This window comes from Notamacropus eugenii, chromosome 5, assembly GCF_028372415.1.
Source record: "Notamacropus eugenii isolate mMacEug1 chromosome 5, mMacEug1.pri_v2, whole genome shotgun sequence".
In the NCBI taxonomy this organism is placed as follows: Eukaryota; Metazoa; Chordata; class Mammalia; order Diprotodontia; family Macropodidae; genus Notamacropus; species Notamacropus eugenii.
In genome coordinates, this window is record NC_092876.1 from 443,732,085 (window position 1) to 443,757,935 (window position 25,851).

Sequence of the window (25,851 nt, forward strand, 5' to 3'; positions counted from 1 at the left end):
GGTGAGGTATTAGATGATCAAATATAAGGTTGAAAGTATAGGTTGGTCCCCATATAGTAGATGACTTGGAATATAAATCTAAGGAGATTGAACTTAGCAAGTGAGAACTATTGAAGAGTTTTGAACATCAGAATAATATGTCTAGATTTTCATTATTCATAAAGAGGATCTGGCCAATATATGGAGCATGAAGTGAAAGAGAGAAGTGCAGGAAAATATGTTGCAACAGTTCATGTAGATAGTAATGACAGCCTGTAATCCAGTAGTTTTGGAGGAATGATAGACATAAAAGTTATTAGATAATAAATAGGAGCTGGCAACTGGATTTAAGAAATGTAGCAAAAGGAAAAATCAAAATAACATCACTTTTAGTCTTTCTCATGAAAGTGACTTTTTGGGAAGGGGAAGAAATACAGGGGTGATCTAAGTAATGTGAAAACAAAAGATGCCCATGAAATCTTATTTTTTAAAATAACATTCATTTTTTTGAAAGGGAGAAATAGATTAATGGTAGTGTAAATGACAGGAATAAAAAAAATCAGGAAGAAGAGGTATGAGAAAAAAGATAAACTCTGCTTTGAGTGTTTTTGGTTTTTAGACATCAGTGAGATTTCCAGGTAGGAGATGTCCTGTAGGTAACTGGATATGCAGCTCTGGAGCTTGGAAGAGAAATCAGGTCTAGAAGTATAGCTTAGGGAGGCATCTGTGTAGTTGTGATAAATGAAGCCATATGAGTGAAAAAGATTGCCAAATGACAGAAAATAGAGAACATGACAGAAACCCTAGAGAATATCTACAGTAAAGCATTGGTAAGAGGAAAAGGAAGCAGAGAAGAAAATATGATGCTAAGAAGAAAAAAAACTAGAAGAGTGTGGTATCTCAAAAGCCAAAAATAAAAGAAATTTCAGGTTTTCAGTGAAAAGAAGTCAGGGAGATAGGTTATTTCATTAGGTGATTACAGAACGTTGAGAAACCAGATTCAATAGAATTTTCAGGGAAGGTTACACAGGATTGAGGAGGTCAAAAATGAGGAAGCGGTGGTGACATTAGGCATAAATAACTTGTCTGTAAAGAGAGAAAGAGAAATGAATTGGTGGCCAAATGGAGCCGTCTACCAAATACCTGTGCCCATTTTCAATATTGCCTTATACTCCCCCAAGATTTCAGTAAATCTCAACTTGAAGTACACAGAAATTTGAGGAAAGTAAATCATGAGCATGCTCTTTATAGTTAAGTTCATGCAGCACTGACACCAGGCAAACCAACCAGCCTACCTAGAGGATGATCATTCCTAGGGCTAATGATGCTTGTGGATATTCTCAATATGCTATGTGACTATATTTTTCAGATCTCATCTAGAAGTGAGTTCAGACCAGTGGAAGCGTCTGCATCTCTCTCTTCAGGAACTTTTGGTGTGGCTCCAATTGAAAGATGATGAGTTAAGCCGGCAGGCACCTATTGGAGGAGATTATCCTGCAGTACAGCAGCAGAATGATATACACAGGGTAAGACTTTCTTAAAGCACAGTGTTTGGGGTAAAAAAATGGCATGGGAATTTGTTGTAGAGCTCCTTAAAGTCAAGTACTCTGTAATGAACAATGTAAGCTACCATGTGGGTAATTGTGCAAAGGAATCTAGGTTATTATTATGATATCATGGGGGGGGGGGGGGAAACATAGGATTATTCTGATAATCCTTACAAATCGTTGGTAAGAAAGTCTTCATGTCACTAGAATAGAAAAGAATAACAGTTTTATTTATTTTTACTCAGCAGCCATATATTATCTCTGTATATGGAATATTGAACTATTTACTATAATTTTATATTAATATTATTATATTATTTATTATATTATATACTAATATATTAATTTACTGTAATGATGATGATGATGGCAGTAGGCATGTCAAGGTCTGCAAAGGACTGTGAATATATTGTCTCATTTTATCCTGACAACAACCCTGTAAAGTGGGTGTTATTTTTATTCCCATTTTACAGATGAAGAAACTGAAACTCAAGGAAGCTTAAGGGACTTGCCTAGGGTCACACAGAGAAAATGCCTGAGGCAGAATTCAAACTCGGGTCTCCCTGACTCTTAGTCCATAGTATCTATCCTGCTTGTACCACCTAGCTGTCACACTATAAGGAATGAAAAGGAAAAAGAAAAGTCTGCTCTATCCATGGGGCTGGGAAGGGAAAGCGTATTTATAAAAGTAACTAAAGAACATTTCCAAGGCAACATAGTAGCAAGCAACGATAGAACAGAGTGAGTAAGAGCTGAGGGAAATCACAGTAAGGGAACAAGTATTGCGAAGCCTAGTTAGGGAAAAGATTTGGGAGGGAAGTAAATCTTCTTGAGGGGTCTGAATCAATAGAGAGCAAATTATTGTCTTAATGGAGGAGATGTGGGCAAAAACACAAAGGCATTTTCAAGGCTTAATAGGGGCTTTATCTGACCTGGCTACTGGAGTTCTTTATTTTCCTTCATAATACAGAGCAAGATCTAACTGTTTTAAATTATCCTTCTTTTGTAAAATCATATTTTACAGGGATTACAGTCTTCATGTTGCTTTTTTCTTTGGGAGATATTTACTTTTAGTCATTTTTAGCTCTTTAATTGGGTGCAGAAGAAAATTATTGGCTCTAAAGAGGAAAGTTTTTTAACTAAATATTTTATAATTGGGAAGGAAAGGCAGAGGGTGTCCAGATCTGTGATCTTATTCAATGTGAACCCTCTCCAATATGCAGACTGGCAACCTGCCTGTAGTGTAAAGTCTTAGAGTTAGCTCGTCCTCTGTACAGTGCCGTGATTTCTGTATAGTTACTTGGCTAGGGTATGTCCAAGGCACTTGAACGTAAGTTTTCCTACTTCCAAGGCCTGCCACCATGTTTCTCATATTTTATAAAAATAATATTGCTGAAAAGCTCAAGAGTCTAAAAGTTCATCCTCTGAATATTATATTGCAAATTAAGTTAAGGACTATTTTATTTTTGTCTTGAGATTTCCATTACCTAGGATTGTGCCTGACACAGAATAAATGCTTACTAAATACTTGTTGAATGAATAAACCACCCTGCAAAAACTATCCCTTTGTGACACTTCTAAAAAGCCCAAAAGATGAAACATTAATCTGTTCTATAGTTATAGAGGGATCATGAAATCAAGCCACCATCCAAAGAGCAAGCCTTTGATTTGTTTTTGAGTAATGGTCAAAGATTTCCACTTGATCTTTCCACATACTTTCACCCAGTCCCTTTATGACCAATGACATTCATTTGCAAGAGAGTTGGACCTGAAAAGGGGGTCATGTATGTGTCCATGCACCAAGTAAAGCTAATCGACCAGTGGTTGGAGATCAACTGTGAAACCTCATTATTACCCTACTCTAGGGCTAGGCAACTACACTAGCAGAAGAAGAAAGGAATGGAACAGAATAGAGCAGAATTTTTCTATTTATTTTGCAACCAGAGTCTGAGATATATGTGTGTATATATGTGTGTATCTATGTATATACAAATATATTCACATGCAGACATATATGTATATATAATTCCTTTATAGCATAACCCTAATGCTTTCACATGCTTGTCCCTATCACAAACGTAACCCTCTCAAAGAATATTATCACTCCTCAATGTCAAGGATAGAACAATTTAGCAACATGTTTTACTCAGTTTCTTTCACACATTTAAGCAGTAAGCCTTTTTGTAGTTTAACGTGAGGCTTGTCTACTTACTGATGCTCTTGTTGCCTGTAGAAAAAAGGAGCTAAAGATAATCACTAAAACTGGGTCACTCTGTCTACCCATCAAAACTCACTTAGAGGGAGAGAAGGAAAACAAGAATTATACAAAATTCTGTCCCCATCAAGTCTGTCTTTGACGGATTTTGTATTTGCAGATTTTTATTTTTCTTTGTCACATTTTTCAAGAACACCATGAGTCGTTTCCTTCTTTGTAGATTTCTTGCTTTGTCAAACAGCAGTTTTGTTAGCTACTTTTAAAGCCATGACGGGTTGCTTTTCATCTTGAAATTTTTATCTATGGTACTTGGTGGGTTATTTCTTCCTCCCCAGGCCCCTGCCAATTACCAGCTGGTTTACCCTCCATTTTAGAATTCTCACACCTTTCTTTGAGTTAGGTAAAGGAACGAATATCCTATTAAAATGGCAAAAGTTGAAACTATGATCAAATGTAGTTCATTTTCACCTTACTTTTCCATAAACTTGCTAATTCACACAAAACCATAGGTGGTCTCACCCTACTTGTTGGTGAAGATTTATAGCCAAGATTTATAATAAAATCCTATTTTCAGATCTATTCTTCAGGGGGAAAATGAATAGTCAAATCTCAGTTACTCTGGACGAGGTCAATATGGTACATAGAAGCAAAATGGATAATCTCCACGGCACCGCCCAGAGCATAGTACCAGTGCCTAGACTGGTTTTCTTGGCCATAAAAGTATATTGATATTCTCATAGTCAGATGAGAAGGAAAGTACCTTCTTTAATTGGAATGATCTTGAGGATTCAGTTATAAAATAATATTAACGTGTAATAAAATGTCACTAGAAATAACTGAAGCTAAAGTGTGGTTTGGAAAATATAGAATCATTATCATAGAACAAGAAACAACCTTGGAGGCCATCTAATCTGATCCCTTCATTTTACAAGAAAGACAATGGTGACCCCGAAAGGTTCAGGAACTTGCCTTGAACACTCACATTGAAAATCTGGGAATCCTCTGGTGCCAAATGTGATGTTTTTCTCATTGTGCCATGATGTCACTAAATCTTGTATGTTGGCACTAGAGTACCCTGAACCCTGACTTTTGTTATTTGCCTAATGAAATTGATTAATATTGTAATATCATCCCATTCAAAAAATATTCTTTTTAAATAGACTTCCATTGTTTCACTTGAGTAGTCACTAAAGTGATATTTATTACATATCTTCTTCTGTGATTAACCTAGGGAGAGATAAAAAGAAGGAAATCATAAAAATAGTTTCTTCTGAGCCTATCCCAAATCCTAAGTTTATCTCTTTGTCCTCCCTAAAATACAAATGGAGATTAAGTACTACTGATGGCATATTTCGCTGTTGGAAATTTTTTTTGTTTGGTTTGCATTTTTGCTAATGAAATTGTTTGCCATTAGGTTTTCATCATTTAACTAAAAATCTCCATAATCTCTTCCCTGGAAAACATTAAGGACACCTTCAAAGATCCCTGAGAATTTCTGGTTAAGATTTAGATGGAAGTAATCAATATATACATTATTAAAACAGTGGACAGAAAGTCGTTATTGTATAGGTGCTGTTGACAAATGGAAAGGCTTGAATAAAGTAGTTTACTTGTTCTTTTGTCAGGCCATATATTATACACATTCGATTTCCTCTGAAGTCACCACAAAGTGAGAAAGAAGTTCAGAAATTCAATGAAATTATCCTGAAATCATTGACTGCAGATTATGCATTCATTTAGGCTAATTCTAGTATCAATGTTCGCCTGCTTTCTTTGGGCATACTTCAGGCTGTGTATTAGCTTCCTATATTTCCTTGTTATTGAGTATCATTTGGAATCCAAATGACAAGAATTAAATTCAAAAACATATGCCAAGTGTAATATGAAAAGTATTTAATTCTGAGCACTTTAGTTCCTAGTATTGTGTCACATCAGCAACCTAGTACAGGGTGTCCTGATTCAATTGAAGAATCATGAAATCTTAAAATTTAAAGAGTCCTCAGGGGTCATCTAACCTAACCTTTACCATAGAAGAATCCCTCTTAAAGCATTCCCAATTTCACTTGAAGATTTTCATTGAAAGAGAAATCTGCTGCTTCCCGAAGTCACATTTTCTGCTTTTGAGAAACTGCAATTTTTATTCCCCTGAACTTATTATTTAGCCTCTCTGTAATTTTCTATCCTTCAATCCTAGTTATGGCCCCGGAGTCAATCAAAATAAGTCCAATCTGTTGGGAGCAGTCTGTTGGGTGATACTGGTAACGGTGGTGGAGATTTTTCCCCTGGTTGGCACTATGCTGAGACTACTTAAGACTACAGTCTCCAGAGGAATTGAGTTATAAACCAATCTAAAATCTGGTTTGCTTCCGTTCCTGGCAAAAGTCTAAATTTCTAAGAACAAGCCAGAACTGACCCAATTATTACCAGGAAGTCCTTGTGATTAGATAAGATCATACAGAATCATGATTTTTTAAGAAGATCCCAAGGGTTCAGTTGTGGCCAGACCAATTTTGGGAACATAAGTCAAACTTGATACTGCTTTTTTTTTGTACCTACGTCCTAGTAATGTCATCATCGTCATCATCATCTTCTTCATGATCGTTACCATAGCTCACATCTATATAGTATCTGAGTATAAGTTTTGCAAAAGTTGTTCTTATGTTATCTCATTTAATCCTCATAATATCTCTATAACTGTGTTACTATTATGCCCATTTTATAGATGAGCAAGGGTGAATAAACAGAAGTTAAGTCACTTGCCCAGCATCACACGGCTAGTAGGTATATCAGCATACTCAGGAAGACCTCCTGTACAGGTTCTTAGATCTGCTTTTCTAAAAAGAAAGCAACTTTTGAGGGGTCAGCAATCTGCTTTAATCAAGCACGTACATCATTCACTTAGTTCAAGGGAAAAGTCAGCACCCTGAACCTCAGAGAAAATACAAGCAGAAATTACAAACAGAAAGACCAACAGACAGGGCTTCCAACTGTCTGACCATAAACAACACATACATAGTTACCAGAGAGAGAAACACCAATATGTGGGGTTTCAAAGCTGGAGGGTTCCTTGGCGGCTTCCCAAAGTCTCATCTGGCACACAAACCTTCTTCAAAAATCTAAACCCCAAAACAGAACCTTACCTCAGAGTATTTTTACACTTTTCAGAGCCAAAGGACATCACAATCTTTGAAAACCCATACCTCATTAGAAATTAACAAAAGGTGTGGACCTTCCAACAAAAAAAAATATCTCCCCTAATGAAGCTTCCATTAATGGGCAGGTTCGTTAGTGGATGGGGAAGATCTTTAACTATCATTAGCAATACAGTGAGATAAGACTTGAGCTGAAACTTTCCTGATTCCAAAACCAACACTCATCCGCTGCATTACCTAGTTGCCAGAATGATAGGCTTGGAAAGGATATAGACTGCCGTTAAGCAGTCAATAAACAAGTATTTTAAAAGCATCTAGTATGCACCAAGCATTATGCTAAGTGACAGGTGCTAATATAAAATTGAGGCCCTCCTTTGTAAGATCTTACATCCTACTGAGAAAGATATAATATATTGCAAGTAAGCAAATAGGGGATATATATAAAGCAAATGCAAAGTGATTTTGGTGAAGGACAGTCTAATAACTTCCATTTGGTTCCATCCTCAATTGTCAAACAATGATGCATATAGACTAAAGGAAAGAATCATATATATTAAATGCTAAGGAAGGAAGTTTTGCAATTCCCAATTTTTATCTCATTGTATCTTTAGAATTTTTCTTATTATTAGCTTAAGTGCTCAGTGATCACCACTTTATTTTCAACATTTCCTCTAAATAGATTTCTATCATTACTCTTTCTGACTAGCTATATTTGATTCTGCTATACTTTTAATTTTATTATGGAGTTAGAGATATACAGGGTATATTAAATTTTTTTAAATTATAATTTGAAAAGTATTGTGACTTTCCTTCATAGCCTATCAAGCTCATATTCAGTTAAACCAGTTCACTCTTTATCAAAATCTTGTCCACCTTTATATTATTCTTTGTGCCTGGAATTGACACCCCCTTCATTCCCTCCATCTCTATCTGTTGACAACATTTCTTTCCTTCTAGGCTCAGACTTCTCTTGTAAGAAGCCCTCATTGATCCTTCACAAATCTCATTCTTGCTAACAACTCTCTTTTGATAAATAGCAAACATGCCATTCTTCATGGTTTTCCTCATCTCTCTAGTCTGTGCAGTTTCTCAGGCAAGGCAACACTGAGCCTCCAGGGTTGTTTTTTTATTTTTCTCCAGTCTTCAGATTCTAGAAAGCATTCTGTCTTTGCTTTACATTTCTTCTTTCATATCTTAATACTTTCTCAAATCTATCTGGAAAGGAACATCTCTCCCTCTATCTGACCCTTCATTCCATCCATCCTTATTTCCTCCAAATGCTTTCCTTTTCTCAAATGAACATTTTTGTCTGTGAAACTTCTTATCTTGAAGGCAAGTGTGGTATGTTAAACTCTGTTATGAATTTCTGGTCTTGCTACCATATCAATATCTCTTTTTGTCTCATGTTTCTCTTTCTTGTTCACCCCATGAATTTCAGTTATGAATTTAGCATTCATGTGTTACCTCTAATTCTATTGGGTTCAATTGCCATACATATTTAACAACAACAAACAAAAATAAGTTACAAGTGAAATTTTGTTAATGAAATAAATGCATTCCTGCAATTTACTTGTTTCCTTATCAGAAACTTCTCCATCCCTTCCCCTGGCAGCCAAGTGGCATAACTTCTAGGAGAGGCATAAACATTAATTTGACTATGATGATAAAATTGTGTGCCTAGACAGATGGAAGGATGGTGGTGCTCTTGAGAGTAATAAGAAAGAAGGGAAGAGGGGAACATTTGGGGGTAAAGATAATGAGTTCAGTTTTGAATTTGTCGAGATTGAGATGACTATAACCATTGCTTTCCATGAAATATTAGAGGTTTGTGTGAGTCTTCTACATGTCAGAATGCAGAATATATGGGGTTTTCGCTATCTGCTATAATTGTTTAAAAATGTGCTTTTTTACATAATTTTATTATGTAGACTATGTACTGATTTCTATAGCTACAAAAACCAATGAGTCCATGAAATCTATGTTATGTGGAAGACTGACCTCTGAATGCTTTGTTCTTTTAAGTGAATGACCCTAAACCTTATACGCTTGAAATTATCTATCAAGGACTTTATCTTTGTCTTGAAGAAACTTTAGGGGGAAGGGAGCAGCATGCCTATGTAAATACAGATAATGGGAAATATGACAGAGAGCATCAGCTGTCTTTTTATGTCATTATTCAAAGGAGCATGAGCTTCAGGTTCCAAATACTGGTTAGTGTCTAGGAGCCAACAAGCAATTTCTTGTATGTGTATATTCTAAAAATTTACTCAACAAAGATTTTATCTGAGAAATCCGCAAAACATCCATTTACAAAATTCAGGAGCCTAGGTAACATTTTGCTTTTTAACAATTAACAGATGACTTATTATGAAAAGAAGCTTAACATTGTATTTCCTTGTTTTTAGTAATATTCCCCTATAACTCTAATACTTTAGCTTTCCTTCCTTCTAAGGCACAATATGATGCTTTGTAAAATGTTATTTGAGGCAAATACCTTCGGTAAATAACTCAGACGCATCATATGTTTCACATTCAGATATCTAGTTTCTTAAATTGCGAAATGTTCCTATGTTATTCTCCTAGGAACTGTTTACTTCACATTGTCATAGGTTTCTTTAAGAGCTAAGCTTTGAAGACTAACATCTTCATTTTTACATCTCCATAGGGTCATTTCTCCTTTTGGAGGAGACAGCATAGATTGTGTATTAAGAGCTGTCTTCAGAATCAGAAAGACTTTCATTCAAGCCCTCTATCTCTTCCTCTTTAGGAGCCACCTGTGTGTCCCAATGATAATTTGGCCCATAGAGTGAAGAGTGGTTAGATCAGAGAGCCAGCCTTGAGCCTTAGCTATGGTCACCTTTGTCAACTTCAGGGTGGAATCAGAGGAAGAAGCCACCACCTGATTAGAATTCTTCAGTTTCATGATTTCCAAGGCATTAGGTCCCCACAACTCTTGCCTTGAGTATTTTCCTCCTAGCTCACAAGTTGACAGCCATCGCAGAGATGGCATTATTATATGAAGGGCATGACTCTTTTTGAGCAGATCTTGCTTTCCCTTGTCAAACACCCTCGGGGCTGACTTGAGGAGCCTGGCACTTGGGTATGACTGACATGCCTACAACTACAAGCCAATGAGTTTCAGTCAGTAAGGAGATGATAATGACGTGGATGTCTACATGTGATGACAGACCCATTTTTGGTTTTTCTTTTTGTTCTGATCTTTGAGTAATCATGAGGAAGTTATGGACTTTTGAGGACTTAGATAGGTCAAGAGGGCCAGTAAAAGAAAGGGGAAGATAGGTAAGGAAACAAAAGGAAATGAAGGAAAGGAAATATTGAAACAATTATGGCTAGAGCTCTGTGTATGCATTGAAATATTCCTTGTCATTTCTAAGTCCTTTTTCAGTATATATTCAAATTAATTCTCAGTGAAACAATAAGGAAATGTACCAAAGGTCACCAAAAAATAACTGATCATTGGCTGGTTATTAACGTTATTGTTAGTTATCTAATCTCCATGGCCTCAGTTTCCTCCACTTCAAAATGGAGGGAGAGGTCTGGTTATCTCTGAAGTCCTTTTGAGTGCTAGGATCCATGATTCTGTGAAATGTTCTCATTATTACTATGACCAAAATATTTAAGAACATCATTGTGGGTTAAGTTTTCACATTACTCTAGGGATTTTTGTTGTTGTCTAATAAAATTCACTTTTAGTTTCTCCAGAAAGGCTCTTTAAATCATCAGCAGCGATATTTGGCCTTTCCTATAATAAAGATTGTTTTTTTTGTTTTCCTTTTTTTTCGTTTAAAGGGCACTGACTCCAAAAGGAGTCAGGAGACTTGAATTCTTTTCCTGGTTCTGCCAGTAATTCACTGCATGCCTTCGGGTAAATTACTTAACCTTCCTGGGTTTCATCCATAAAATGACAAGACTGAACTAGATGATCTCAAAAGTGCTTTTTCATCTTTAAAGTTGTATAATTCCTTGAAATAATAATGCCTAATTATTACATAATCTCATCTGTAATGAGAGGATTGGAATAGGGACTCATTATCTCTCATTTGTATGTTCTCCTTACTTCTGGTGCTGTCACTGTGCCTTGTCCCCAAGCTTCATCTGAAATCCTCTCCCCATGGTGCTTGCTTATCACCATCATCAGATTAGTTTGATCAAAGATATACCAGCTCTTACTCACTACAGTATCTGCCACCCTAAATGCCCTGTTACTTCTGAGAGTACCACCATCCTCCTGGTCACTTAGGTGTGAAACTGAAACATCATCCTCAACTCACTCTCACCACACTCTCCATTTTGCTGCCAAATCCTGCCCATTTTGCCTTTGTAAGATCTCTCATATACATCCTTTATTTCCTCTGACACTACCATCACTATGGTGCAGACCCTCATCATTTCATGCCTCATCACTATAGTAATAGCCTGCTGGTTTGTCTCCCTTTCTCAAGTGTCTCACCACTCCAGTATATCCTCCCTCCGTTCAGCTGTCAAATTAATGTTCCTAAAATGTAGGTCTAGCCATGTCATCTTTTATTCAATAAACTCCATTGGCTCTCTCTCACCCCTGAGATCAAATATAAAATCTTTTCTTTTGCATTCAAAAAGTCTTTCACTCCTTCATTCCCTTCTAATTTTCCAGTCTTCTTACACCTTACTCCCAGGACATATTTTGAAATCTAGTGACACTGGCTTGCTTGCTATCCCTCAAAGTTTCTGGATTCCAGGCATTTTTACACGATTGGATTACTCTTCCACCTCATATCTGCCTCCTGACTTCCCTCACTTCTTTAAGGTCTAACTAACATCCCATCGTCTCCTAAAAGCCTTTCTTGGTCTACCTTAGTACTAGTACTTTCCTTCTCTTGATCATCTCTAATTCATCTTGTATGTGTTTTCCTTGTATGTACCTAGTTGTCTTCACATTGTCTCCCTGTTAGACTCAGCTTCTGGAAAGCAGGAACAATTTTTTTTGTATTTCCTTGTATACATAGGGTTTAACATAATGGCCTGCCACATAATGCATGCTTACTAAATGCTCATTGACTGGCTAGCGGAAGTGATGGAAAGATTTAGTTGTTCCCCACAACCCCTGGGAACTTCCTAGGGAAATCTCCCAAGTGCAGCACCCCCAATGTCTATTCCTATCTCAGAAATGTACAACACCCAGTCTCTCTACAATGCAGAGAAAGTATTTAATGGTGGACAGTGAGAGGCCTAGGGATAGCTCTGACTTCCCAAATGTTAGTACAAGCACAATCAGAATCTTCTTTCTATTTTATTTCTTCAATCTTAGGATATATCTTTTTTTTATAACTGCTTACAATTGAAAAATACATATATGTATAGAGATGGAATAAGACTACACTCTCAGGTGGCATTCGATCTTATCAATGCATTCAGAAATCCCTTGTGTTTTTATAGCAATGTTTTGTGTTTTATTTAAGGCTCCATTAGAATATAATTGTATTTCCTTTTTGTTAGACGTGTTGCAACCTACATCTGAAGTCTGACAGTCACATTAAACCAAGAACTTTTAAATGAAAGGACATTAGCATAGGGGAGAGTTTCTGAAGTTTCCTGATTGCCAAAATGCTTTATATCCTTAGGCTCTGCCCTTTTGGCACCAGTCACTTTGTCTAAATATTAGAATCAAAGGTTGACCTGGTAATATCATAATCCATTGATAAACACCCAGTATGAGTTGGTAGTAGAAGCCCAGGGCACCCTATTTACACGCTTTTTGTGTGGTTTCACAGGCCTTCAAGAGAGAGTTGAAAACCAAAGAACCTGTAATCACGAGTACACTTGAGACGGTGAGAATCTTTCTTTCAGAGAAACCTTTGGAGGAACTCGAGAAGCGTTATCAAGAGCCCAGAGGTAATTGAATGTAAAGATGGAATAACATATTGATAGAAGGAGCAGCAATGACTTAGAGATCCATAAATTCTTGATTCCTGTGTCAGAGGAGCTTATATTTTTCAGGTTAAATTTCACTGTGTAATCAATTCAAATTAAACCTTATAGATGAAAAGAATCAGAAGTCTTAATCTCCAATGTATAAACACAAATGCCCATTTCTAAACAAAATTGGAAATCATCTTAGTTACAAATAGCTGAACATTTTTTAAAATGGAAAATAACTGTTGTTATTAGAGGGAACTCTACTGTTATAGAGACTATAAGCTAATTATCAATTTAAAAGACTAATCTAAATGAATTATTATTTGACCCGAACATCATTCCCATTATTTAGCTCAGCAGTCTAATTGAATCTTTGAAGAAACAAGATAAAGTCAAGCATGAGACCAATGTAAAGCGTAAAAGACTCAGCAAGGATTCTTTGTATGTTATAGCTTCATATTTCCAAAATTATTCTGACTTCTAAAATGGTTATATTAAAGCAGCATTCCCATCTCTTGTTGTAAATGTTCCCTTTTATCTAACATGAACTATTTAATGTTATTTTAAAAATACCGATGTAATAAAGAATTTGGCCTAACAGCTTGTTATATTACAAATTTAGAACTGCCTCCTGAGGAGAGGGCCCAGAATGTCACAAGACTCCTGAGAAAGCAAGGTGATGAGGTCAACACCGAATGGGAAAAATTGAACCTACACTCTGTTGATTGGCAGAAGAAGATAGATGAGGCCCTAGGAAGACTACAGGAACTTCAGGAAGCGATGGATGGATTGGACCTAAAATTACGTCAGGCTGAAGTGATAAAGGGCTCTTGGCAGCCAGTGGGAGATCTACTAATTGACTCCCTGCAAGATCACCTAGAGAAAGTCAAGGTAGGGTGTGCTACTTATCCTTGTCCTTTGGTACCATCCAAAGGAATTCTAATCTGAGCTTCAGTGCAAACTCTTCACCTCACAACCCTAAAACTAAGGATACTTAAAAATATAGAATTCATTCTTTTTCAAAAGTTATAGAATCTTTTTGAATTTCAAATTACCCATGAGCAATTGTGACGGTCAAAATATGGCCCTACCTATGATGTTTCTTAAGTGTATAGAGATGTGGTATATAGTAGTAAAATCACATTACTAGGATTAAGCATGCTTGGTCACCAGTTCTGAGTTTGCCACTAACTGAACCATATGTCATCTTGTACAAGTCACTTTCTGAATCTGAGCTATGCCTTCACTTTTTGCAAGAGAGCTTTCCCAGTCTGTTCTCCTAGATTAATATGTTCTGAACACTATAAAGTGAAGGAAATCTGAATAAATAGCAAATATGCATACTTTCTTCTGATTTTAGACTATAAAATTCAGTTCCATGGCATTGAAAATCTCCTAACCTTAGGTTCTAGCTTTCAACTAACTTTTCTTTTTGTCCATGATTTTGTCCATGAAGTCCTCATCAGCTTATTTCCAAAGTCACCGTAACCCAAATGAAAGAAATACTAATCTTTATTTGACTGTATAAAACATTCTGTTTTCTATTTTAAAACACAAAATGCCATACTTGGAAATCATAACATCCTTTATATGGGTCAAAATTTTGATGAGTATATTTCTTTTTTAAAATTAGGATTTAAAAAAATTAATAGGCATTTACCATCTTTCTCTTCTCTCCCAACACTAAGGAAGGAGAGGGAAAGAAGAAGGGAGGGAAGGAGAGAAGGAAAGAGAAAGGGGAGGGAGAGAGAGAAAAAATTAAAAATTATTCATAACACCCATAGTCAAGGAAAACAAATTCTCTCATCAATAATGTCGAAACATATGTATCTCATTCAGCAATTTGAGTCCATCACCTGTGTGTCAGGAAATAGATAATGAGTATCATCTAAAGTCCTTTGGAATTATGATTAGTCTGTCCATTGATCAAAGTTGTTTTTCTTTATAATGTTCTCATTGTATAACTTGCTCACTACTTCTCGCTTCACTTTGTCTTAGTTCATATGGTTCTTCCTGGTTTAACTGTTTCATAATTTCTTATGGTACAATAATATTCCATTTCATTCAGATATCGTTATTGTTTAGACTTTCTCTAATGGGCAGATACCTCCTTGTTTTTCAGATTTTGCTACTATGAAAAGAGATGAGTCATTTTTCTCTCTCTTTGATCTTTTTATAGCATGTACTTTGTACTGCAGAACCAAAGTTCCCAGTGACTTTTTGAGAAATAATTCCAAGTTGTTTTCCAGAATGATGAAACCAATTTACAAGTCCACCAATAGTGCATTAGTGTCTGTTTTTTCCACAGTTTGTCCAAAAATATGTCAATTTCTTTTTTTATCTTTGCCAATTTGATGGATGTAATGTAAAACCAATGAGTATATTTCTAAATAGCCCCAAATAAGTCAGTATAACTGAAAAATAGGACATTGTCATCTTCTTGTTGTTTTCAATGCATTGATGAGAAAAGATTTCTTTAATCTAGACCTATTTCCTTAGAAATGGACTTAAAGGGTCAAGGAGTTCATCATCTTTTAAAAACTGAAGCAGACATTAGGAGAAATAAAACATTATCCTAAATATTTTATACTATATAGTTAAAACTCATCCCATGGCAACCTTGCTTCTTGAGCTACTACCTCATCTATGTAGGCCTAGAGATAACAGCATGCCTGCTCCAACTTACTGATTCAGACATCAATTAAATTAGTGAATGTGTTGTTCTATATAGCTTTTCAAAGCTTCCTATTCTATGTACTCTGCATCATTCATTTTTAGACTTGCTGCTGCTACAGTTTTTGGTGGTAATTAAGTTTAGGGTAAAGATTATATCCACCAAGAGGAAAAGATGAAACCACCAGAATAATTTTGTTGTTTATTTTTATTTATAGAGTTATATTTAACTATTAAGGATAGAACTGCTAATGTACTTATTAATATCACTTTTTTAGGTGGGAAAGTAATAGTCTCACAGTTCATCCACCTTGGTTACACCACATCAGGAGCACGTGGTCAATTAAGTGTATAGCAATTTTGGAAGTGTATCAATATACTATGCATCCCACAGAGCAGTGGTTCTTGAATTTTTTGGTCTCAGGACCAACCCCCTTACACTAAAAAAATATTAAGGACTCCCCCTTCAAAGAGTTTTTGTTTATGTGGGGTGTTATCTATTGATATTAACCATATTATAACTCAAAATATGTTAATATTATAAAAATGGTCGGACTCCCTGAAAATATCTAAAGAACCCCCGCCCCCACCATTATCCCTAAACCACACTTTGAAAATTGCTGCTGTAGAGAAAAACTCATATAGTGGTTAAGTCGAGACTGTGACACATAAGGAATGGTTGAAAGGATTGCATTGGGAGATGTGGATAAAAGAAGAATTGATAGAATGTGATAGCTGTCTTCACATTTACTGGAAGAATTAAGAACAACGGGGAAGAGAATGAAAGACAAAGAGATGAAGAGATATCATCTAAATATATAAAAATATTATATATATGTATATATACATATATATATAATCATCAAAGTTGCTTTGGAATTGGTGACCTCAAAAAGCATTGAAGTCTCTCCATTACAAATGTCTTCAGACAAAGAATTCCTACTCAGGTGTGAACTGGACTAGATAGCTGATAAAGTCCCTTCCAATTCTGTCATTAGTCTCTTGACTCTTTGGGCCTTAGCCTACTCCAACAATGAATTAAAAACAGGACCCTTTCTAGAATCATTCCTTTAAAATGTTAGCACAGTAGAGAAAAGAGATCTGCACACAACATAGTGAGTACTTTTACAAAGAGTGAAGGCATGGTTTTCAGATTCCTCAGCAGTCACTTTACCTTAGGTAGGGGATTCGGTTTCTAGTCTTTGTTCTGTCTTTAATTCATTTGGGTTAGTTCTTCAGATAATAGATTTAGAACTGAAAGGGGCTTCTGAAGCCATCAAATTCAGCCCTTTCATTTATCAATGGCTTAAAGAGAATAAAGAACTTTCCCAGGGTCATATGTACAGTAGGTATCAGAGCTGGCATATGGAACTAGGTGCCCTAATTGTAATTCCAACACATTTGCAACTTGATCATATCTTCTTGGTCTAATATCCTATTATCTAGAGTTTTTGTAATATATACATACATCTATATATACATACGTATATAACATACAGTATATATAATATACATATATAGTATTATATATTAGTTAATAGAAATATAACTCGCTATTTTTGTCCTCAGAAGGCTACCCTGTATTGATTATCTCCAATTGATGTTGTTTATAGCTTGTTTTTACATCATGGTTTTAATGTTGTTTCCCCCACTGGAAGTGAGAATAGAGACTACCTGTTGTCCTTTTTTGTTTGTTTGTATCTCCAGTTTTTAGCACAGTACCTGGTAAAAAGTCAGTATTTAATAGTCCTTAATACACACTTATTAACTGACCTTGCTTAGACTGGAGAGAGACTTCCCAAGACACTGTGAGACTATTGTTTTATGGATGGACTAGCAGAGGTAGCTCACCTAGGAAGGAACTCACATGTTCGCTGCCTATTTTAGCCGATTATTTTTGCTAAAGAGATGCTCAGTTCAGTTGTTTTTATGTTACTGTCAGAATAAAAAGTTCTGTCAGACCTTTTCAATGCTGGTACCTGGGAGAGAGAGGGAAGTGAAGTCGTGTTGCCTTGCTGTAACCGTGGTAATTACCTTTGATAAAGACTGCTATAAGGCCTATCGTTAAGTTTCTGGTTTATGAGTTCTTTTTTCTGAAGATACTTTTATGTGTCAGGGAACATGATTTGATCCTTAGTATATCTGAATATATATTAAAGAAGCTTTATGTTACATTATAAGGTATAGAATGGACATTAAGTTATTGCTGATGTAACTGACAAGTAGTGGTGACAATGGTTTCATGGAAAAAATCTTGACTACGTACTTTATACTGGTGGAGATGGGACAATTCTGGACTGAGGTTTCATGCATTCTTTCAAATTTTGACTACAGCTTATAACACCAGAAGTCCTGAATTATGAAGAGAATGCTACATTTGTTCATATCCCAAAAGAATCAGATTTGAGATGGTGCTGTGTGCCTAGGTAGTAGCTACTACCCTTTGTATAAGAACCTGAATCTACCACTATATTCCTATGCCTTTAGCTTCTGAAAAGGCAGCCCACAGTAATTGTTTCCGACATCTGCTTAGCATACTTTGAAGTGCATATAAGTTCCTTTTCAGTTTCATTTGAACTCCAGCTGTCTTCACCAAAGTCTATAATCAATCTGAATTAACTTGTCCTACTTCTCTTAATAAGTTTCTTATTAAGTTCTGCTTTGGCCTCTTAGTAAGCCTTAAAGCTAATTCACGTAGAATTGTCATTTTCTACTCATTCATTTGTCAGCCCTCCAAATCCCAAATAAAAACAATCACAAAGACTATTAATTTGCTGCTTCATAAACAACTTATTCAAGAATATATGTTGCAAGCAGGCAAATGATGTAAGACAATGAGGAAGGAGGAAGGAGATAGTGGCATGTAATAGATTTTTTTTTAACTCAAAGGAAATGCCTTCTAAAGTCAAAATAAATATTTATTCAAAAGAGAAACATCCTTTTAGTTCTTCCAATTATTTCATAAATGACTTGATTGCTGAGTGAACTTTATTTAAAGATAGGAAATCTTTGGAACAGTTGTATACTGTGAAATATCCTTTTTACTGTCAAACTTATTTTAATTTGGACCTCTTTGCAGATAAAGAGCTTTGTAGCATTTGTTTTGATAGACTGCAATGAACATAGACAGCAGAATATGCTGGAAATGTTGCTCAATTAAATGAGAGTTGTACAGCAGCTCTTTTAGTCATAAGCATTTAGGAGTTTGTAGATAATCAAAATGTTCAGTTAATGAATCCATCTGATTCATTTTTCTCAAGAGGTGTTTTCTTGGGCCTTGAAATTCCCTCCCACAGCATCACTCAGGCTTCTATTTGAAAACAATCATTTCAGAGAATTCTAATAGAGCAGCTCTGGAGAATTGACTGGTATTAGAATCTAGACTAAGCACTTTGGGTGCAGTAGGAGACAGTAATAAATGCTCTCTGGTTCTCCAGGGACACTGTCTGACAGTTACAGACTACTCCAAACAGAAATTAAGTAACATATCATTAGCATTAAAGGATTTCAGATCTCAAAATGGTATTGTTATAATCTAGTATCTAGAGAGGTCTGATCTCATTATAAAGTGTGAATGTTTAATTCACTGCATCTGTGATACTTATTAATGGAGTCTTCCTTTACTCTGTAAAGGTTTTTATATAAGAAGAAACTGAGAGATTAAGCATTTTTATTAAATTCTACGTATAGAGGCATTGCCTTAACCATACACAATCCTAAAATGCTAATGATATTTAGCCAAAGTGCTACACTTGCTTAGAAAATGGCAGCTCCTGGACTACTTTCTTTTTCACTCTACTTTGGCATTTGCCAAAGATGCTCAAAAGTTTATCACTGAGTTATTCTTCTGCAACTACACCAACAAGGCATAATTTAAGAGCAGATAACCCAAGAAGTAGGTGCCAGATGTGCCGTGATGCCCTGCAATTACATTTTTCACATTTATCCACTTAACATTGGCACCAATATCATGCCTCAGATAACCTCCCATTAAACAAGTTAAGCAATGATGCTGAGGAATGGTTACCAGTAAGCCAGTATTCTGAATGTGATGGAAAAGTAGATGTTTGTGTTGCTAACAAAACAGAACAAAAATCTCATTTTGGAAAGAAATGTGAAAAGATAGCCTTTTTAGGATAAAAATTTGTCTTTCCACAAGATAATGTTTTTTTAATGCTATATTTTTGTGTACCTTATTCTGCAAGAGTTAGAGGAATCCTTATATAATAAATTAGTTCTGTGTTGATTCTTCCATCGTTTCCACCTTCTTCTATTTTTGTGGGCCATATGAAACAATTTTATAGTATTCACTTTCAAATAGAAATAATGTTAAGTCAGCACAATATTTAAATAAGTATTTAAAATTTAACTGAACTAATAGAAACCTGTCTGGTCTTTGAGATCCAATCCCATATTTTTGGTTGTGAATATGGAATTTCACATAGGAACTTTAAAATCAACAATGATTTCTTCTTTAAACAGGGAGACTTTAAGGGGAAGAATGAAATGTAGGGTATAACCAATTAAAACATTAGGACCTAGAGTATACCTTTCTTTTTAAAATTATGAGTCATATTCTTACTCTATATTAAGATAATAGGAGATACATAACAAGAAGAACCCAATAACCCTTCTTTAGTAAAACACATATTGGGAACTGATTTTTTCTCTTAGACAAATAACTATTATTGAGATTATGAAAAACTCAGTCTTACCTATTAAAAAGTTATCTCATAGCTACAAGACCTTATTAGTGGCCAGTTCTATTTTCTATCAACTAAGCGATCTCAAACTTCAATATTCCAGGGGTCATCACAGCAGTTGTCTGAACTATAAATACATATTGATATAATGCAGAGATGTCAAACTTGAGACCTAAAAGTCTCAGTGAGACCAGAATCAGATTAAAATGTAATTAGAAAATGTTTGACAAAACAAATAAAAATGCAGGACTACATAGCTAATGTTAATTTGTGATTTTCTAAGTCAATATTCTTGCAACCTACAGGAATCCATTTCTATTTGAGTTTGGCACTGATGGCATCAACAAGCCAGAAAATATTTATTAAGGCAGAGCTGGGTTAAGTGCTGAGACATCCAATACCTGTAAAAAGAAAAGATAGTCCTGGTCCTCAAAGACCTTACATTCTAATGAGGATAAACAATATAGAAGCAGAAAAGAGTTGGAGGCAGAAGAAACTGTCTATCTAAGTCACAGCAGAGAAAGAAAGAAGTCTGAAGGATCAGGGACTGAGCTGAAAAAAGTATGAGTAGCACAGGAGTACAATAGAGATACTTTAACGTAATTGGTTTCCTTTGTATTCTTATGTGTTTTATGTATTTAAAAAACATTTTTTTTCTTTGTCAGAGAGGCAGAGGGATCCATCACATAATAAAGATTGAGAACTCCAGCTGCAGAGAAATCATAGGAACATGGATTCTAACTGGAAGTAACCTTAGAGGCCAAGTCCTTAATTTTATAGATGAAGACCCTAAAACTCAAAAAAGTTACGTGACTTTCCCAAGGTCACCTAGTGAAGGCAGAGCTAGGATTTGAAAGTGATTCTCTGACTGGTTCTTCCCAGTGACTCAGGCTACCAGTCCTAAAAGCTAAGCTGTATTCCAGTAATGCCTCTGGGTTTAACTGGAAGCATAACTTTGAGTCCATTTAATTATACTCTCTGATACCTAGGTGGTTTGGTGGATAGAGTGCTGGGCTTGGAGTCAAGCAGACTCATCATCTTCCTGAGTTCAAATCTGACCTCAGATACTTAGTAACTGTGTGACTGTGGACAAGTTATTTAACCATGTTTGCCTCCGTATTCTCATCTGCAAAATGAACTGGAGAAGGAAATGCCAATCCACTCCAGTATCTTCGCCAAGAAAACCCCAAACGAGATCACAAAGAGTCAGATGTGATAGAAACAACTACAGAACAGCAAAGTTGTCTCAACACTTCAATTTTCTCATTTATAAAATGATCAGACTAAATGACAGTAAGATTTCTTATAGCTCTGTACTATTGTACTAAATCCAAGAATTTTTAAAAATATTTTTCTTTGGATATTTTTTAAAGTTTTACCAATTTATAAAATAGAGCTCTTTCCTGTACTCTCCAAGCCCCTGTATCTCTAGGAGCATATCTTCTTATCTCCATCAGCCTATCTCAGACATTAGCAGTTCCCTTCAGAGCAGAGCCTTTGAAGGCACAGCGAAAGCAAGTGAAGAACAGATATTCATATGTGACGAGAAGCCTCCTTAGGGTAAATATTTCCCTTTGTCAAATAAGTGGTATCAGTCTAATCATTCATAAAGTTCCTGCTATGTGCCAAATTTAGAAATGCACACACTGAGAGAATCCACCCCAAATGTTCACATGGGACTATTGGTGCCTGACCTGTGGTAGAGCATTCTGAACTCTTATTGGTCTGATGACCCACAGTCAGACACGCTATAACGTGGCTCTACCATAGTGATACTATTTTGGCCCTCATCCAGAAGGAAGGGCAACCACCACCAATGTGCCAAGCACTGTGCTAAGTGTTGGAGATAGCAAAAGAGGTAAAATTCATTTCCTGATATATTTGCAAAATTCTTCATACTTAAAATTGTTCCAGAACTGAATGTGTTTGTCCACTATTAAAATTTTAATTAAAAAAACAGCATTTTACACATTTTTCTCTACCAAGTATTTTCTCCTGTTCGTTAAATATATGGATTTCTTTTTCACTATATAACTTCCTGTCTTACATGATGCATATAAACAGCAGCAGTCCTTAGCCTCCAAAGACTTGGCCATAACCATTGAAGCCTTTGAACTGTGTTTAATTAACATCTGTTTGCTGGAAGTAAGTGGTAGAGCATTTAATCACTGTTCATTCTTCTTCAGCTGCTTTTAGCTTGCCTTCAAAGCCTCTGCTCTGAAGGGAACTACTGGTATACTGGTAATATACAGGTATATTAATACCTGAAATGGGCTACTGCTATTCAAAGAGAACAGAGTGATACGGGGATAAGCTCCTAGATGCAGGGGCTTGGTGGGGTATAGGAAGGAACACCAGACAGTCATGTAACCTGATCTGAAAACAGATGATTGGAAGTAAATAATTTAACCTTTCTGAGCCTCAGTTTCTTTATTTGTGCAGTGCAGATCATGCTTGCATTATTTTTTTCACACAATCATTGTGAAGAATGTGCTTTTTAAAATGCAAAGTACCATGTGCAGTGTTGTTACCAGCATCATTACTGTTCTTTGCTAATACCCTGCATAATATTTCCTTCCTTACGTTACGGGAAAACTATCTGAAAAGGTGAGTAAATTTGGGGACTGATTCCATGAAGTTAGAATACCTATTACAGGATTCATTGAGCAGTTAAAATCTAAATACTGCCGACTAATCACAACCTATAGAAACTGTTCAGATACCATTAGGAAAATCCTCACACCCCCAAACCCCCAGAAAATTTCATGGTGACACAGCCACCACCATAGCAAAGGCCCTCGTTACCTATTACCTAGACCACTGCAGTAACCTTCTCATTGGTCATATCTCTCCACCCCCCAAACCATCATCCACTTAGCTGTCAGTGATTTTCCTAAAGCTCCATCTGACCACGTCATTGTCTATTTGATAAATTCCACTGATGTCCTACTCAACTCTAATATTTCTCATTTTTATCTAATCATTTAAAATTTTCTGTTCTATGTGTAAATTCTGTTATGTACATCATTATTAGTGTCATGGTACATGCATAATACTTTATAAATAAGTTACTATATGAATATAGCTTGTACATAATCAGAAATGTTTTATTGCTGGGATTGCTTGATCAGAAAAAGTCTGAAGACTAGTATTCTAGAATAGTGCTTCTTAAACTGTGGGTCACCACCCCTTTGGCAACAATAAAAAGGTTTCTGAATATGCAGTGATCAAAAAATCTCTTAAAAATCTAATATGTAATTCGAGCTGTTTCTAGCAACACTTGCCCCTGTTACACAATTTCACTGAAACCTTGGTTCTGAGCACAAAGCATTCCTACTTTGCACTGAGAATGCCCTCAGACCACTAACTGCCAATAAATGCTTGAGAAACAGGAAAAGGGGTTGGGAGTAGAAAATGGTTGAGAAGCTCTGTTCTAGAAGATAACATATGGGACTAGTATCCTCAAGAAATGGGATGAGATAGATCTGAGAGGGTTTGGATAGATTCATGGATAATAAATCACTAATCAGCTATTGAGGGACTTCCTTCATCTATAAAATTAGGGCATTGAACTAGATGACCTCCAAAGGCCCTCTTCACTCTTAATAGGCTATGAAGGTGACCCTGGATAAGTTACTTAATTCTCTGTGACTTAATTTCCTCATCTGTAAAATGATGGGATTGGACTCATTGACCTCTCCCTTTTGGTCTGTGAAAACTAGCCCTGATCTGGGAGACTGAAGACTCAGTTTCTAGTTTTGTCACCAGCCAAATCTGCCACTGACTGTATGAAAGAACTTGGAAAATCGATATACCTCTCTCCACCCCCTCTTTAATGAAAAAGGGCTTGATGAGGTTCCTTTCTGCTCTGCTTCCTATGAAATAATTATTCCATGCAAAATTGTTGCATGGAGATAGGTAGAGTGCCGAAATTGCAATCACGAGACCTGGTCTGAAACCCTATCTCATAAGGTCATAGATCATAGAGTTAGAGCTAGAAAGGACTGGGGAAGTCAACAAGTCTAAACCTTTCATTTTACAGATGAGGAAACTGAGGCAGACAGATTAAATGGGCAAATCGCTTCACTTCTATCTGTTTTCTCAACGGGAAAGTGGAGCTAATAAATGACCCCTAATTTCTAGGGTTCTCTTGAAGATAATTCAATTCAATAAACATTTGTTGAGATCCTACTGTGTGCCGGTCACCATGCAAATCATTGGATGAAGTGAGATAATATTTGTAAAGAGTCTTATAAACCTTGAAGTACCATGTAAATGGTGGCTAATTTCATTATTGTTATGTTGACTGGCCTAGGGACACATAGATGGTGTCTGATGTAGGATTCAGGTCTTCCTGACTCCAAAATCCAGCACGTTATCTACTACACAATTTAGCTGCCACAGACACTTACTAGCTATGTGACCCTGGACAAGTTACTTAATTCTCTGTAGCTTAATTTCCTCCTCTGTAAAATGATGAGATTGGACTCATTGGCCTCTGAGGTCCCCTCCAGCTTTAAATCTAGGATCCTGTGATCTTTAATCCAATGGTTCTACTTAGATTAAGTGCATGCTAAATCGTTAAATTGTGGTACAATGAAGTTATACATGTTAATGCATTATCAATACACAGGAAGACTATTTCACACATCATTATTATGGGTTTTATTCATACTACTTATGGCTTATTAAAGCTCCCACAGAATGATTGACCCTTGAACTTAAAAAATCAACTAATCAGTATAAAAGGGGAATATATAACTACAAAGATATATATTTTTCCATTTTAAAAATGATTTGCAGTGAACTTGCTCTTTTTTCCTTTGGGGAAGCTTGTCAGTATGCTTTCCAAATGTGGTCTTTTTACAGCCCCAGCTCACTTGTGTTCCTCGCTGTTATAGACACAGAAGGCCCATTTAGGTGTTCTGCCTATCATGCATGCAGATTCTGTAATCATGTTTTTACCAGCACATAAGCAAGTCACTATCTGAAATAAAATGAAGTTAGTGGGCTCCTCTGCCAACATACAGTAATAAGTTAGGAAGCTTGTGGAGTACGGAGTGGAATAATTAATAAGGTGACTTGGTCTGTTGAAACAATAACAAATTACTGCCTGGTGTGCCTTTATTTTCTTACTTTATATGATTTGAACATTAACATGTTTAGTGTTGGACCTAAAGGTTGAAACTCATTTGCAAATCATTCAGGAACATTACCAAATGAATAGCCCTAGGAAAATAATTCTTCCACCATTTGTAGCCTTATTATTTGGTCTTATAAGATACCTTCAGTTAGAAATCTCCCTTGTTGGGATACCAGAGATGTAGCCCAGTCAAACAAGATGGCAATCATGTAACAGTCCCTCTCAGAAAGGAACCTGAAAGATGGAGTGCAAGGTAGTGGGGGTAGGAGAAACAGGAGGTTGCTTTCCAGGTAGCACAATGGAAAATTGGCTAAGAGTAAGCACCAAAAATGTTGACAAACCATAGATATAAAAAAAATTTTAAAAACCCACAGTAATCACTCTTTAAGGAAGCTACCATCATGCCTACTTGATACACTCTGTTATAAAATAAACAAATTATCTACTAGTTACACCCTGTACATAAAGGATAGAATTTGGTAAAGCAGCATAGTTGGTTTGCCTCCGTTTTTTCATCTGTAAA

The 25,851-nt window shown here is 36.0% G+C and overlaps 1 protein-coding gene across 12 annotated transcripts in view; it reads left to right on the plus strand.

The window, feature by feature from the left end:
- The window catches only part of DMD (dystrophin), a 2,329,373-nt gene that overhangs the window by 1,932,049 nt on the left and 371,473 nt on the right, over positions 1-25,851 (plus strand). For all 12 annotated transcript variants that reach the window (XR_011968542.1, XM_072616876.1, XM_072616880.1 and 9 more), the window contains 3 exons: positions 1,349-1,505; positions 12,665-12,785; positions 13,432-13,700. Coding sequence is in view for 11 of the 12 variants with exons in the window: in XM_072616876.1 (XP_072472977.1) it covers positions 1,349-1,505; positions 12,665-12,785; positions 13,432-13,700 (547 nt within the window). In the remaining variant the exon portion in view is untranslated. The remainder of the gene's footprint in view (positions 1-1,348; positions 1,506-12,664; positions 12,786-13,431; positions 13,701-25,851) is intronic.